We start from the raw sequence: 17,606 nt of genomic DNA on the forward strand, positions 1-17,606 counted from the left end.
GACTCTTTAAATTTGAAGTTAAGTGCTTGTTTAGAGAGCACCTCGAGGATGCTCTAATATCACAAACATCCATAACATTAGTATTAATATTGAGTAAAATAATTATTTAGTGGTAAGTTTCTAAGAACGGTAATTGACAAAAAAAATAATCTATTTTCCCGATTTAATACTTGTTATTTATGTGCAAATATGGATTCTCGTTACTTTTGATATGAATATTGCCTGTCATTCCAATTTTCTACAAAGCAAAGATGGTTTTTACACTACATCCACCTCGAAAATTTTGGAAAACGGACACAGTGCAGACTAATTTGCTAAAAAATTGCTATCAGAGCTTTCCAATGTAATTGTTAAACTGAATTGCACATAGTTCAAAGTACTGTGTGAGCTTTTATATTTCTACATAATACTAAAATCATATGATTAGCACAGTATTTTTGAATTCTCATTTGCTGGCCCAACTTGCATGATGATTATGAGCATTTTATTGCACATAAGATACGCACCCTTGTTTGTCATAACAATGCTGTGCCTGGTTTCTTGTAATCCTTTTGCCACTGAACAATCTTTGCACTTTCTCCAGCCAACATTTCCCAATAATAATATGGAACTGTTGCGAGATTCTGACAGCACTCTGTTGACACAAATGGGACTAATTAAAAGATTGTGTTAAATAAAAAGCTCAAGAGCTCATGGTTGTTGCTTTAGAAATTTTCGAGACTTTTCCACATTGCTATTCCAAGAATTAGCTAACAAGCAAAGTACATAAGTAACTAAATTTTTCTGTGACACAATAAATATCTCTATAAAAACTTTTGCATTTGTTCCATTTCAGACCCTCTGTTTTTCAGCATAATGTGATGCTTTACTTTTACTCTTTAAAACAAATAATATAAAATTTAAAGCAAGTGGGATTAAATTTTAGATGGTTTTACACATTTTTCGGATGCGGTTTAATTACTATAAGAACCAAGACTAGATGGTCACGGTTTCAGTTAAAAGACAGCAAATAATTCAAACCATGCTCACCCCTATATTGGAAAAGGTCACCGTGTTGCCATTTCTCAGAGATTCTTATTCATACTTGGATGTGTGTCTTGTCAAACCTAAGTCGAGCCCAAGCAGCATAGGTTCTATCAACCACATTGTTTCAATCAATGAAATCGCATATCATTTTTGAAACTAGCCAGGATTATTTCTCTATTTTATTGAAGTGGATTACTATGAAGGTAAAACATACTTCCTACAGTCCTTGCACTCTTTTAGACAATACAACTCAATGTTCTCACTAATAAATTAAGTATAACAAAGCATGCTCACAGGTCCCAACTGATAATGATAATGTATCAAGTATTCAAGTCATGGGACCAAGGTCCCTTGTTCTGGAAAAGGAAATAAGAGGTGCTTGCTTACCAGTAGATGGACTACCAGGAAAATGAAGGCAGTACATATGATGGATAAGCATCATATTTAAGTGTAAGAGACTCTATAGAGGACTGGTCCGCAACTTCTCCAAATTCAACAAGTCCTAGTTCAGTAGCATGAATTCCACCAGTGATGAATGCCGACTTGATCCCAGCAATATTTGCACCCTTTATGTCATGGTGAAGAGAGTCCCCCACGGCAACACAGTCACTAGCACCCACACCAGCCATCGTCATGGCTGCTTTGTAGATAACCTGGTGATTATAAATGATTATGCAAGGATCTTCATTCACAAGTGTCATCTTACAGAGTTGTAATATACATATCGCCAAAGACAAAAAGGAAGAGCCCATAAATTTTGGATATTAATGATAGAAAAACAGAATTTCTACTTATCCTAATAACTAAAAAACTAAATTATTGTAAAACATAAAAATAAATCAGAACAACTGTGCATTATAATTCTCATATTAATTTGCAAACTTTCATGTCATGATGGTAGCCCAAAATGCATTAAACAAGAAATTTCTTATATGTACATGTCAGCAAAGCATAAGCATAAAAAATAAAAACAATTATAGAAAAGAACCCAAACAAACTAGGCTTCTAAGCATGTAGTTTCCATGTGTAGTGTTTGTTAACAATTGGAATATCCGACATCAAAAAGTAGATACGGCAAGCTTACAGAAGAACATGCTATGGTTAGCAATAAATGCACATCCATGGAAATGTATACAACATATGGAAAGGGCCAACACTAGAGATATTGTTGTGGCAAATGGTGAACTTCAAAAGCCGAAGCCTCTATAATAAATTATTAGACAAATATAAGAGAAACCACCCCTAACCGACATCACCCGCCCTCTATATTGTCATCACCAATCCCCTATACCCACCTAGTACCACCCCCGCCCCCACTCAATCCACCCCGGGCCCATTAGAGCCTCGCCAAGATTCCGTACAGGCATTGGACAGGCTCTAGACAGCCCTAAGAGCCAAAACTGGCCCACCATGATCCCACTAGGCCCACCCAACCCTATTAGGCCCCATCCAGGCTCCATCTAGGCCCACCTCGGGGTCCATCCCTGGTCCCAAAATCCTTCACATTCTACTAAATTGCATTGGTTTGTATTTAGTTTGTATTTTAGTGGTTTGAATTGGAGTAGGACCACATGTATATGCATTCTGATGCAAATTTAAGCATTTATATAAAATCATTCAAGTAATTTTTACATTTGTTTTGGATTTGGATTTAATTTTCTATTCATACATAACATATCTAAAATTAGTTACTATTTGACTATTTGTTAAATTTTGTATAAATATATCAAGTAGGAGTAAATATATAAACAACATTTAACAAAAAATTTAAAAAATATGACTTGCCCTAGTTTCTCAAAAGTAATCATATATTCAAAAAGAAGTGTCAAACACATATGCAAAGAAGTGTTAAATATGGTTATTCATCAACCAAAAAGAAGAGAAAGAACATGTGCAATTTTAAACAACAAATATATATTAACCACAAGAATAGAAAACCTTTATTTTCTAAGTTCTGCAGCAGAACTCAGGCAGAACTACTTTGTTATGTAGTAGGAATACAACTTATACAGTAGTGTTCTACAACATTAAAACTACAAAAGACATATCATATCTAAGGAGTCATTCTAGAAATCCTAATGAAAAACTTACAATAAAAAACATATTGTTTACTGCCGTTTATGAATATGTATCATATCTTAGAATATCTTTAACTGTGCCGAATTGTGCAAGTATGATTCTATGGACAGAAGTGTATATTCTTATATGCATTAATGTATAAACATAGTGTTCCTGCTGAGAACATTTTTATATGTATTAATGTATAAATATAGTGTTCCTGCTGAGAACACTGCTCTCTGTCAGCTAAGGACTACGAACCTGAGGGAATGAGCCTGCGATAAATACCAGATTTCTTTTCAATAAAACACAAACAAACACAATGGAAAAATCTGAAACATTTTTTAGTTTTTAAGCAAAAAAATTTTTGCACCTTTTTTGAAACTTTTCTGAATTATGATCAGTATGCAATATGCATAAATGATGAGAATTTTACAAATAATAGATTAGAATTTCTTTACTATTTAATATATTTATAAAAAGTAATATATGAATGATATATACGGATAGAGTACAATTTTTAAGACTTCACCTCATCGGTGATCCATCCCCTGAGCATGTGCAAAATAAAACTAGGAGGGACTATCATATCAATAAATTACCTCCCCAGGCTTACCCATCCACTTCACCTCGCCACCAAGTTTTTCATATTTGTCTGCCAATGTACCTACAAATATGCAGGTTTTCAATTAAACTCTTTACATACATCTGCATTGTTATTAATAAATATAGAAAAGGGGCGTGGTTTAAAAGCTAAGATACACAATATTATTTTTGGCTAGTGGTCACTTGTGAATTTGAAAAGTCGATCGACTTAGGCGACTTTCCGGTACAATCAACTTGTCTAGTCGGTTGACTGGTGCTGAACTCGGTCAAGATCCGGTCCAGATTTAATAAAATGAAAAAAAAAATGTATTTACTAAAATCCTACTAATCATGTGCATACTACCATCAATTTTTGATCTTCTCGCTTTTGTTTTAAACTGATATGTCTGTTTGTTGGTGTGTGTAAACATTGACTAAAATGATATGTCTTGACTAATATATTTATTTTAATTAATATATGGGAATGTCGGATCATTGTTGTTAGAAGCCACATATCTAAACATATATAATCATATAAAATTTTTAATTTATTACTGATTTCGCGGCTAGTCAAATACTAGAGTACAATTGGACCTACATTGACCCAACTTACTAACATGACAGCCATGCAAGTGTCAACTTACTCACGTCAAGGGTCGTAAAACGAGCCAAGGAGTTCGCGAACAAGCTCGACTCGGTTCGTTATCCCGCTCGAGTTCGAACAACCAATGTTTTCGTTAAGAAACTCGAGTCGAGTATTTTTAGTATTTGAATCGAGTTCGACTGTTAATGTTAAAAAATAACGTTAAGAAAATACAATATTCATATGTCAATTTCTAGTTTTCTACTTACTTCCATCAGCCACACAGAAACCAGATAATAAAATTAAGGGAAAATAAATTGATACGTCCCTAAACTATTACACTCTTATTCGATAAGTCCCTGGACAAAAGATTCCCCAAACCGGTCCTTTAACTTTTCATATTTTTTGTATCAAGTCCTTCCATTAGATTCCAACGGATGTTAGAATCTTGCTGACGTGGCGACACATAATCAGCTGATCCATCAGAAGCTTGCTGACATGGCGACACATTACCAGCGGAGTAGTTGGTGATATTTTATTTTAAACTTTCTCCGAAAATATCTCCCTGCACCCACCGCCGCCCGGGAACCACCACTGCTGCCACTGGATTCCGGCCAGTCGCCTCTGTCGGAACACCAGCAGCCCCACTCTCTCCCCACTGGAACTGCAGCTGTCGCAGTCGTCGTCGCGGCTGTGCCGCTCGTCGCCGTCGCACGCAGCCACCGCCCTGCACCAGTCGCCACCCCTGCCTGCTTTTGAACCACAGCTCCTCCTTATCCTTCCATCTCTTCCCATCCTTTCCTCTGCCTGATCTACACACCCCAGTCCTCCCACTTACACGCGGCATCGCCGCTTCCAGCGGCGTTTCAATCCTCCAACAGCCACCCATCAATCCCCAACTCAACAACACAGTTCACACATACACATACATATAGCAGTACATGATATATAATCAAGTATGCACTTTAAAGAAGTGATGGTTTCCTCACTTGATTGAACTGGATTGGAAAACTCTAGGCCCCCTGTTTCTGTTCTGAAATCACCGACTACTCTGTTGGTGATGTGTCGCCATGTCAGCAAGCTTCTGATGGATCAGCTGGTTATGTGTCGCCACGTCAGCAAGATTCTAACGTCCGTTAGAATTTACTTAACGGAAGGACTTGTTACAAACAATTAAAGAAGTTAGAGGACCCGGTTTGGGGAATCTTTTGTTCAGGGACCTATCGAATAAGTGAAATAGTTTAGGAACGTATCAATTTATTTTCCCTAAAATTAATGACGTACTATTTAATAATTAAAATTTAAAAGTCCGCACAAAAAGGCATTTCTCTATAAGACCAACATATTGCACAAGCCACAATCCCGACATACTGACATACTTTAATTGCTCTTACATCTGCATGGTTGGGTCGTCGCCGAGAAATGAAAAAAACATTAATATAGGACCGACCGAAATTAGAAATTTAATATCTGACTCGGTTACAACAATCTCTCTTTAAACTTGGTGTGAGGCGCTCACCTCATCAAAGAGAGCGTAAGAGTTACAACAAATCAATATATATTTTATGGGTCCTGGTCCATAGTCATCGTTGGCTGTGTGGACTGGTTAACTGGCCCATGGCTTTCTGGCCGCAGGATAAATCCAACGGCCACGATTATAACACCTCTTTAATACATCTAGCGCTTTTGAACGGCTGGACGGGGAAAATGACCCCGTCCAGTGCTTAAAAAGCGTTGTACGAGCCTCCATCCAGCACTTAAAAAGCGTTGGACGTTTAAAAAAAAAAATTATAATCCTGGCCGCTGGATATTCATCCAACGGCCAGAAAACTATAAGCCGGTTAACCAGTCCACAACCATCGATGGCTGTGGACCACGACCCATATTTTATAGATACACATCGATATAGAAAATTAAGTATGTACACAATACAAAATATTTAAACTTTAGTTTGACCAAATTGACTAACAAGGAAAAAGACACGTTAAAAACATGAATGACCTTACAAACTTAAGAAATTAATGACCTTTTAACATAGTAACAATTCCACCAACAAAAATAATATTCAAAACGGAAAAGAAACATACACAAAATTAGAACATACAAACTGAACAAAATATCAACCATTTTCATCTCAAAGTAATAAAAAAAATTGGAATATGTAAGATTTCGTAGTCCTAAGTGTCTTCTATCACAGAACTATCAACAAACTATGAAAGTTACTGTAACACACACACACACATAATGTATGCTGGCAATATATTATACCATCACATATTCTTATTATTAGTACTTATCATCTGCAGAACACACATAGAAAAGAAAAGGTGACCCATGGAAAGAATATGAACTTTAGCGTAACAGGGGAACAAAGGAAAGAGGCCAAATTAGGGTCACCTGAATGTGGTCCCCATTCCAATCACTTTGTGCCTCGGCAAGTGAGGCACGCAAGTCTTTAAAGCCGCCTGCTCACCGCCCCCCCCCCCCCCCCACCCCCCACCCCCCACCCCGGCAAACAATTTTAACACCACTCCACTAGATATACATAAAGGCTATATAGGCGGTAAGACGCGGTAATTGCCCTTATAATATTCAGTTACTGCTGAAAAATTAACCTAGATAATTTCTATAGTACACCTGGCAAGACAACAAAATAGATCAACAGATAAAATAGTATATTTAGATCCCTTGCGAGAACCATATGACTGGATGGGATCATGCTAAAAGGTGTACATATGATATAGCACATGGTACTTGTCTCCATTCCTCCTACGTTGAAGATGTGAAAAACTATTTTATTACAGAGTATTAGGATATTCTGATATTAAGAAAATCAAAGCTACTCCCTTTGCAAACTAAAAACATTGGAGGGAAGTGAGATTCACCCCCACCGCAGAAGTGAAAGTGTTGCCACTAACAAAACACGATTTGTTCCATATTAACAAACAACTCTGAATAGAGAATGGACAGAAGGGTAAATCCGTTTCAAGTGGGAAATAAAGTTACAGAAACAAATAATCGAAGTTCTGGAAATAGATTTGTGATGAATACACTGCAAACTAGCAAGTATATTATAATGACATAGTTTACTAAAATATTAATGTGTCATTGTGAATAGACTGCAGATTTTAAAACTACTGTCCACATACCATTAAAGCCAGGCATTGGACACGGTTTACTAAAATATTAATGTGTCATAGTGAATAGACTGCAGATTTTAACACTACTGTTCGCATACCATTAAAGCCAGGCATTGGACAATATCAACTTTCTTTAATTTAAGAGAAGATGACTAGTGTGTCTGACATGATTCTTTTCCATACATTTATTGATATTTTTTCTTGTAGAGGTGCACCTCTCCATTGACCAAGACATTATTTTTGTACAATTACTAAATTTCACACACACACATAAAAATACCTGGCATAATGCGTAAAGCTCTGGCCTCAACCGTAACAAAATCAGGATTTGCCACTACCATTGGTATTTGTTTACGAGCAGAGTCCTCCAATATTTTTTCAAGATCCTCAAGCTTTACTGGCAGCACTTCTCCAGAGGAAAGCCCCAAAGCTTCAGTTCCATGTGCCAATATGAAATCAGCATCTTTAACTTTCTCCACGACCTCTAATCCTAAGCCCTATATATACAGTTCCAACATTTATTATCAACCTAAGTTATAGATATAGTAAGGATTACTGGAGGAACAAATAAGAAAATAGTTCATCAATAGGCTATTCTAGAAACTGGAACTAAACAGATGGCTTAACGACGCCATTTAAAACCAGTGTGCCACCAAACTCGTAAAGCATTCCTAGGTTCTAGAAAATGTACTACTTTCTAATTAGACTCCTATCTATAACTGAACCTGATGATAAAATAAAGTTGCATTTCATTCGTTAATATCTTTTGGGAAGTGTTTTTTACATTATAAGCTCAAACCCCAATATCCCTAAATTCACTGGTCTAGAACAAATTCCCACTGCAGCTTCTCAAATAATTACGTACACAAGTATAACAACAACTATACTATCTTATTAAAGCCGAAACATTAAAAATTTTGGTTGGCCAGTATTTGGGTAGGCGTTTCTTTATTTAAAACATATTTTAACGGGTTAACTCTATTTTAACTATAACACCTTTACATATTATAATTTAAACGGGTTAATAGGCTAAATCATAATCAAACTGACCTCTAAGTTGCAATTTCATAACTGAACTCAAAAAGTTTGCAATCGACTAACTAAACTAATATTTAGTTGCATTTTGATAATTAAACGGAAAAAAACTTGCACAGCCGTTAACTTATACTCAATTGTAACGGAGAGACGTTAAATTTTTTAAATGGGCTGCCACGTTTCTTAATTGCCTTCCACGTAGACTTTATAACCCGAAAGCCCAACAATTAAACCCAATTAATCAAAATTAATACTGATTCATTTATACTAACCAGAGCTATTTGAGTTAACCAGCCTCGAATGAATTACGAAGAAAGAGAAACGAGGAAGAAAGGCTACTCACTTGAAGAAGCTCGATCGAAGATGACTGAATGTCGGAAGGAGTTAAGAAATAGAGATTCAGAAGGGGATTCAAACGAAGTGGACACAACCTTTAGCGAATCGATGAGGTAATTTCTAGGGTTCATATACCCAATTTCAAGTTGGGGGTTTTTGCATTTACAGGTTATCTAATTAAATGATTTCAATTGTATAGGTATGACGTAAAGCTTTATTATGGAGGTCATTTTGTACAAGTGCCTACCTACTCCTACACATCATCTCAGTTCAAGCTCTACAAAAATATTGACTTGGAGAATATAACTGTAAACGACTTGAAGGTATTTTTCGGCGAAATTGTTGGTGAGTTTGATAGCTTATATTTTGGAATCGATAATGGAAGGCTAGAGTTGCTTAATAATGCTTCAAAATTTGAAGTAATTGAATATAGTAGAACATGTAATAATCTGGCTAGTTTATATGTGTACCATGTGCCCCTCCCTGAGTGTGATAATGATGATGACTATTTCAATGACCAAGACTGTAGTGACGAGGAATTTGTTCAGATTAAGAAAAAGGGTAAGGAAGATGAGCAGAGATTAGATGAGCTTGAAAAAGAAAAATGCAATAATGAAGAGGGGAGTGACTCAGAAGATTCGTACTATAGTGAAGATGAAAATGACCTTTTAAATGAGTATACAAGTGAGGAATCAGATGATGAAATTTGCTATGCCACTCCCCCAGAGTCAAAGAGAGGGAAAAGAGTTGATTAAATATTTAATGAAAATGCATTAGGTTCTCATATAAAATGGAAGGTTGGTTTGATTTTTCATGATAAAAAACAGTTAAAAAATGCTATTAGATTAAGCTCAATGGAATGTGGCAGACCCTACCATTACATGGTTGATTACCCACGAAGACTTCCAGTAGGCTGTGCAAAGGGTTGTCCATTTAGGATGTGGGCCACTGATATTAAAAGTACCCAGTCTTGGCAGGTGAAGACTTTAAAAGATGAGCATAATTGTGTATGGAATTACCAAAACAGGCTTGTAACAGTTAAATGGCTTGCTGATAAGTATGGGGATAGAATAAGGAAAAATCCAAATTGGAAGTTAGTAGAGATGCAGGAGGAGTTCAAAAAGGAGCTAAAGGTGGATGTGGGTAAGTGGAAGTGTTGTAGGGTGAGGCAAGCAGCTTTGAAGGGTGTTAAAGAAAAGATGGTTCAACATTATGTAAATCTGAGAAAATTTGCTAGTGAGATTCTAAGGAGCAACTCTGAAAATACTGTTAAGATAATGACCTCTAGGTTGCAGGAAGGGGATCCACCTAAATTCCAGAGAATATACATATGTTATGCAGGTTTAAAGAAGGCATGGAAGGAGTGTAGGCCAGTATTGGGACTTGATGGGTGTTTTCTATTTGGGCCATGGGTTCCAAAGCATTGTTTTTTTTCGCGGCTTTCTTTGTTGTTGTTACCTTCGTACAATGTCAGGATCTAAATATAATTGGAGAGACTCCGACATTAGTTTGTGACCAGAGGAAAGGATTTAAAACTACAAACTCCCTGTTGACAATGCAATTTCATTCGGGCACTCATACGGATGCTCCTTCACATGCTTACAAACTGCCTTATATGTTTGCTGCTTCTGTATGAACATATAAATATAAATTGTAATTGGGTCGGGGTTCTTCATTTAACTACTGATGGGTTATGATAAATCAGCAAGCCTAGTGGATGTTTTTCTTACATGTCATCCAGCCACATCAGCGCTCCGTTAGCTCTGTAAAATGTGTTAACGGCGATCATGTAAATGCAACTAAATATTAGTTTAGTTAGTCGATTACAAACTTTTTTAGTTCAGTTATGAAATTGCAACTTAGAGGTCAGTTTGATTATGATTTAGCCTATTAACCCTAATTTAAACACATCTCTTGGGCCTATTTATTTTTAAATATAATTTGACAGGCCTAGTACTAAAAACTTATATTAAGCCTATTAATAAATCTGAAACATACAATTTTAACACATACATATCTATGATAAAGTTAAAGACAAACAGAAAATCAAATATTAACATATAATTAATAAGAGAACAAATATTAAAAATCACTCGTGCATAGCATGGGATATAAGCTAGTACAGTATGTGAAATCATTCTACAGATTAAGGAAAAAAATGTACAAAAAAACATACAATCCCCGAGAAGGGTCGCACTCAAGAGAGAACCAATGCTTTAAATAGAACCATAGAACCACTAAGGTTCTGCTGCAGAACCCTATATTTTTTATAGATTTTCAGGATCTAAATCTAAATACATGTTTTTTTGCATCGTTGTGTGTGTTCGAAAGTAATTTCAAAATATAATACGTAAATAAGACATTTTTTCATGTGCAATTCTGCTGCAGAACCCTAACTAATACTTAGAATTTAGAAATAAGGTAATGGTTCTAAGGGTTCTCTCCCTGATTGTTCTCTCTGGAACAAGACCCTCCCCGAGAAACCGGAGATTATATATATTAACGAGAAATAGGTAGACTGTAGATGGGAAAAGATGAAATACCTTAAGGGATATAGCACCGCGGTCATTCCATGTCATGTGAATGCAGGATCTTCCCAGTGCCGCAAACCAAACATCATCTCTCCTATAAGAATCAATTCACTGAAAGAGTTTTAGATTTTCAAATTCATATATGGTAGATGCAAGTCGATTATGCCCTATTTGTTTAAGAAAAATGTGCTTGAGGATACTTTCATCATATCAATCTCGTAAAGACATGACACGCAATTGAAACACTAAGCAGTATATTATATTGAAGCCTGTAATATTTGAGAACTTATGATATGAGTATATGTTTGTACAAATTACATGTACAATGTTAAAAAAAAAATTGCCACAAAATTTTGAACAAAAGGTTGTTTCGTGAATGACAATGGATAAGCAAGACAAGAATTTTTTATAACCGATTAAAGAATAAATAAAACGTTAAAAGTTGGCAACAACCGCAAAGGTCCAAGCAAGTCCTTACTGTCCAGTGACAGGGATTATTGAGGAGAGTACAAAGAGCGGTTTTCTTGTTTCCTCTATCCATAGTAAAGATGCCATGATGGAAAGATAGATTTACAGAGGATTAAATGAATTATACTAATGGAGAGTGTTCCCAAAATATAAGCTAAAGTCTCTTTTATTTTTAGATAAATAATCACAGCCGAGATTGTACGATACAGATAGTTTTCTGTTTGATGCGAAGTTAATGTTAATCTCACGCTTTATGGCGGCACGGGAAGTTACTTGTAGCAAATATTTTAGATAGCAGAGGCCATCAACAGATTCATAGAATATTTGGTTGAAGCACCGAAATTAGATAAACTTTTAGTCATGTTGGACTGCAGCAAGCATATGTTCACCGTGGTTCTTAAAGAATGTACCTCGTAATTGAGAAACAAAATAAAACCCCAAGAGTGGTTCTGGTAAGAAAAATTGCAGCAAACGACAAGAAAAATTCAGGCTCATTTTGGTACAATGAAATTGAATCCTGAAGATGAATAATAAAACTGTTAAAACGAAAGCTATGTAAGCTTGAACATTAAAAAAAATGGTGATATGCAATTAGATGAGCTAAAAAGAATGATCTGATAGCAGATAGTCCAAAGAGAGTTTATGTGTTGGACCACAGGTATTAGGAACCTATGTTATAAGCACGATCTAAGTAACTAACAATTAACTTTTGGAACAAGTTTTCTCTTAAGAAATCTTTTGCACAAATGAAACTGCTGCAACCTTTGTGAGTTGGATGGAATCTTAGGAGTCACCAAAGTGTAAAATGTTGAACTATTAGAGCAGATTTCGTATAACATGGTTTGAATGTAAAGTATACAAATAGCGCTAAACATATTAGCACTGATCACCCAGTTCGATTCTTTCCACCTTCGATAATCAGTCATCAAAATAGTTGTTACATAGAAAACCAGGCTGCTGTTATCCATGCACTACTTCAGACTTCTTACTTGCAAGGTATTTGCATCCTTGATACCCCCTTCGATAGAGCCCTTACAGATCTTACTTCAAGACATCTATTGCGTGACTATTAATAGGGTAGTGGTGATTCTACGGCCTAGATCTGTTAGGCATCATAGTTTAGAGTACCCACTTCACTCGAATGATAAACAAAAAAAAAAAGAGAGAAAAATAAAGTGTATAATTAAACAAATACTCTAGCTCATAGAACAGTTAAGGCACATGCTCCACATAATATAATATTTTGATATTCATTCTCCTATGCTATCAGAGAGTCAACAGCAAGATCGTAAAATCACACGATACTTTTGTTCCACCTAATTGCCTAAACTTATAAGGTCTTTTAGTGAAGCTGTAATAATTTGTTAATATAGTTGCCACCTATATCACGAACATTCAGTATCACATAAATATATTAAACTTTTTCTAGCAGAAAGACTGATAAAACTTTGTCGGTTGAGGTAGAATTCTAAAATCTTTTCTATCTACCTTGCAGAGAATTCCATCGTGTTCTTTGAATCGTGATATGCAGACCACCAAGTACCAAGTTATATCAAAATTACAATTAAATGAAAAAACTATATCCAAATTTCCAATATTCAGTACTAAACCTTTGAAGGTGTTGATAGGTTAGTTCTCCGCTCGTGATTGCTCCAACAAACAGAGATGGATCAAAACCCAGGTTCCTCATTTTTTCCATAGTTGTTGATGCACGTCTAGATGAATTGCTGATAATCACCATCTTTGCACCAGAGCTAGCCAATTTTGTTACTATTACAAGAATAAACATATAGAAATACTCATAAATTCAATCAAAAATAAGGCAACAGGAACAAGTAAACAAGCTCACAAAGATAATAATATAAGTGAAAACATACATGTTGAAACTGCGCCAGGATAAGCTTGTTTCCCATCATGAAGCACTCCAAACTGATCCAAGAACCAAGCCTGCATTGTGGTAAGCACAATCGAAACAAAATTATTAGCAAGTGAAACAAACAAATCACTCACATGTATATCAAGATACATTAATTCAAAGAGCTGAATAATTTGATACACCAAAGACAGAGGAAATGGCAGCATAATGATTAAGCCATGACTGTAATTATAACATGATTAAAAGCTTGGATATTCAGAATGACATATAGCTTGCACCAAAATCACAGAAAACATGGAAAGCAAGCTATAATCAGTACCGTCATGAATTAACTTAAGTACATGATCTAACCATAATTAACATTCTGATTCAGTAATACATCACTTACATTAAGAGATTTAGTAAGTTGTTGTGAACAAGAAATGACAAAGTTGAAAACAGAGGCAGTTCCTGGTGCCACCATACAAGAAAGTCAAAAGCGCAGCAACAGGTACTAACCAGAGGTCCTTGCTGATAAGCTCTAACTATTATTAGGAAAAAAAAATACTCAAGATACTGGCTGCTTATCCAACTTAGGTTGTCTTCCTACTTTAAGACTTTGGTGCTAGGTAAATATAACTCATATATAGTAAGATGAAAGAAAAGTCTACTTATGTGAACTTGTAGTACAAATGGGTGATAACTGAAATGAAGTTGCATTGCTTATATGAAGACTTAAACGAGAAAGATTTCTATAAATTACATGTTACTAGTTGGACGTATAGTAGCACATTGCCCTCGACAACAAATGTTACCTCTTGTAAATGCAACATATCTTTTGAGAATTAATCTCCAAAGTGTATTTGTTATGTCAAAAGAGAGTATGACTAATGAATAAAAATGGTCGAGTGACAGCCATGTTGTGCACATTCTGGGAAATCCAGGGACTACGCTTGAGGAGTTGAGGTTTAATTTAAACTAAGTTTATCTGAAATCTGAAATTGACCATAAGTCTCAAATGATAATGATTTTCTAGTGCACTGGGTAGCCATAGATAAAGTTATTTATATTCTGTACTAATTTCCCGATATGGTTCTATGCACAGGATTGACGTGCTACAAACTAGCCTTTTGTTTAAAACATGGTTTCTAAATTATCAAAAATAATAATATTCACTGAATAATGTACGGCATAGTCTTGATATTTATGTTAATAAAATCATATTTTACAAGCATATAAACAATACATAAACACTGTAAATATTATGTTTTAGTACATAGTTTAATTACTCTGAAAGCACATTTTAAACAAACAGAAGACACAGCTCCTAAGATTCATGAGTATAATAAGAATTTCTAAGAAAGATAACCAATGGGGGCATTTGGTTCATGGTTAATGAGCCCGATTAACGGGAATCGGAACCTCAAACCCATGTGTTAGTGTTTGGATTAGTCATTTTGTGTTATGGAATAGGAACTCCTTTTCCACTCGATGGGTATATCATTTCTTCTACACCCCATGGGATACTCATTCCCATACCCTTCATTCCCATACCCTCATTCTCATTCTCATCTACCATCCAAACGCCCCCAATGTTTCCTTTCTAAGTGTTGCGGTTGGGTGATGGCCCTGACTATCACAATTTGTTAGAGGATGGCCCCAAATCTCAGTCTTGTAGAAGATGGCCTCGACCTATCATTTTCCAATTCAAAACGCTAGATCGTCTAGCGTCTATCCTCTTTCATTTTAACGCTACACGATCTAGTGTTTTGCATTTTGTACCCCTAAACGCTATCATGTAGCGTCTTACCCTAAAACGCTAGATCATGTTGCGTTTTCTAGGGGTTTTTCAGCCTAAAACGCAACATGATCCAACGTTTTCTTCTTAAAATCAAAACGCCGGATTATCCGGCGTTACCAAGTAATATTTGGGGTCATTTCTTCCAAATCTGTTATTTTGGGCATTTCAGCTTAGTTTCTGTGATGTTTGGGGCCATTTCTGTTATTTTTACTAGTTGGGTTACCCAATTGAAAATGGAGTATTCCATACTCACCTCACGAAGAAGTATCACAGAAAATAGTTGTATATAACACTCCACTTATAAGTGCATATAAAGAAAAAGAATTTGGGATGCTCCATTTTGAAATGGGTATCATATACAAAATGTGATATTCCACCATGAAATTTAACCAAAAGTTTGCCGAGGAAAGCTCAAAAATTGTTAACCGAAATAGATAATGAAGAAAATCGAGAAGATACCTTAAATTGACGAGATTCTGCAAGTTGCTGAATTCCTTTAAAGGAGATTGTATGTGCCAAATTCAGTTGTGGATTCGCTGTCGAACACTTTGTCATCATCTACTCACTCTTTCTTTTTGCAGATTTTGTTGTGATACTTACAATTACAATAGAAAAATCCTTTGGCTCCGATTAACTAAACAAGCATCACCTGCTAAAACATACCGTTGGTGTTTAATGCAAGGTTCCGGGTCGCCGGTAAGTGACCGGTCTTTTACGAATGATATTAATTCCGAATTTTTATTATACAGTCATCATCACCCTATCCTCCAATCAGAAAATTTAGGCACCGGAAAAGAAATCATTATGCACGGGGCCTTTTAATAATTTTATATATTTTTATTTTTAATATATATTTAAAATGTTTAAAAAAGTTATTTATAATAATAAATCATAATTTATATTTAAATAAAAATAAAATAAGAAATTATACTTTCTTTTAACAAGCTAAACCAACCCTTGCGGGCTGATTTATTTGTATGGGAGGGTTTTATATATAATATCAACTTTTATCATGATATCTTCACGTCTTTCTCATAATTTATTTTTTTTATATGTATTCGTATGACACGCTTAATATACGTGGCGCAAACTTCAATTATATTATATTTATTAATGTGTTTTATATTAGAAATATGATATCTTATGTAACTTATTTGTGAATTAAAATTGATAGTCATAATTTGTATTGGATTAAGAAAATTAATCATAACGATGCAGGTAGAAGGCTGAAACATCTGGTGATACACTTATCATGAAACATCTGGTGATACACTTATCATGTCTGGATTTCCATATATAATCACACTTATGAACACATTCTTCCGTTATGGAGCTTTTTTAAGATCAATCTTTTTATTTTTTCCGCTTAGCCAAGTTAAGCTTTTTCCCGTATGTGCTAGTCAAATAATAATTTTTATAAAACATATCCTTCTTTATTTATTATTTGGGGATAAAATTCCTCTTTTTGATTTTAATAGTATGAATAAATATTATTTTTGTTTAATATGTTGTTTAAGAAAATATGTTAGATAAAATTAATTTTTAATGATGTGATTTATATGCTTCCAAAATTAAAATTGGTTGGTAATATTTGATTTGGATTTGAAAAAGAAATTATAAACATATAATAGACAAAATTTGTTTTCGATTAGAAAAGAAATCATAAATATGCAAGTAGATATCACTTGACTTATACATATTTTTAAATCTAGCGGTGCTTATTCGTCGTATATGATCTAACAGATGATAAGTTTGTAATAATATGACCACACAAACATACGACCAAATTATCTATTTTACGCTTATTATATATAAGTATATAATGAGACGAGTGATAACTAACTTTTATTTTACGTGTTTGAATAAATTTTTTGATATTTATAATTTGTTGAATATACAAATTATCTAATAAAATAATAAATTATTATAAAATATTATTTAAAATGGTCCTTTACATATTTCTAAAAAAATAAAACAAGTCAATAAAAATTTTAAGATTTTCAACTTCTCATATTTTGATGTATAAGTTTGAAATTGATTTATAAATTTGTTACACAACAGTATGAATAAGTTGTTTCTCATCTAGAAAGCTGGATTTATAAGTCTATCTAAACACTCGCTTGGAGTCTTAATTATAACATAAAATATATAACTCCGGCAAAATTAGTGTATTTTTAAGAGTGTCATT

General features: G+C 34.7%; 1 protein-coding gene across 1 annotated transcript; it reads right to left on the reverse strand.

Moving 5' to 3' along the window:
• Positions 1-310: 310 nt before the first annotated feature.
• On the reverse strand, positions 311-16,206 carry LOC108205946 (uncharacterized). Its single transcript, XM_017376080.2, has 8 exons — positions 15,878-16,206; positions 13,640-13,709; positions 13,373-13,532; positions 11,307-11,388; positions 7,673-7,889; positions 3,687-3,751; positions 1,414-1,679; positions 311-634 (listed from the first exon to the last, which is right to left on the reverse strand). Exons 1-7 carry the CDS (start codon positions 15,974-15,976, stop codon positions 1,425-1,427), a joined length of 948 nt encoding a protein of 315 aa, XP_017231569.1. The 5' UTR covers positions 15,977-16,206; the 3' UTR covers positions 311-634; positions 1,414-1,424.
• Between the last annotated feature and the right edge of the window lie 1,400 nt (positions 16,207-17,606).

This window comes from Daucus carota, chromosome 2, assembly GCF_001625215.2.
Source record: "Daucus carota subsp. sativus chromosome 2, DH1 v3.0, whole genome shotgun sequence".
NCBI classification, from domain to species: domain Eukaryota; kingdom Viridiplantae; phylum Streptophyta; class Magnoliopsida; order Apiales; family Apiaceae; genus Daucus; species Daucus carota.

What these genes read in the sequence shown, in the direction of transcription:
- LOC108205946 (XM_017376080.2), bottom strand. Translation starts at nt 15,976, where the DNA reads ATGATGACAAAGTGTTCGACAGCGAATCCACAACTGAATTTGGCACAT. An exon ending in CAGAATCTCGTCAATTTAAG is followed by an intron (nt 13,710 to 15,877) that starts GTATCTTCTCGA and finishes ACCACAATGCAG; the next exon opens with GCTTGGTTCTTGGATCAGTT. An exon ending in ACCTATCAACACCTTCAAAG is followed by an intron (nt 11,389 to 13,372) that starts GTTTAGTACTGA and finishes TGATTCTTATAG; the next exon opens with GAGAGATGATGTTTGGTTTG.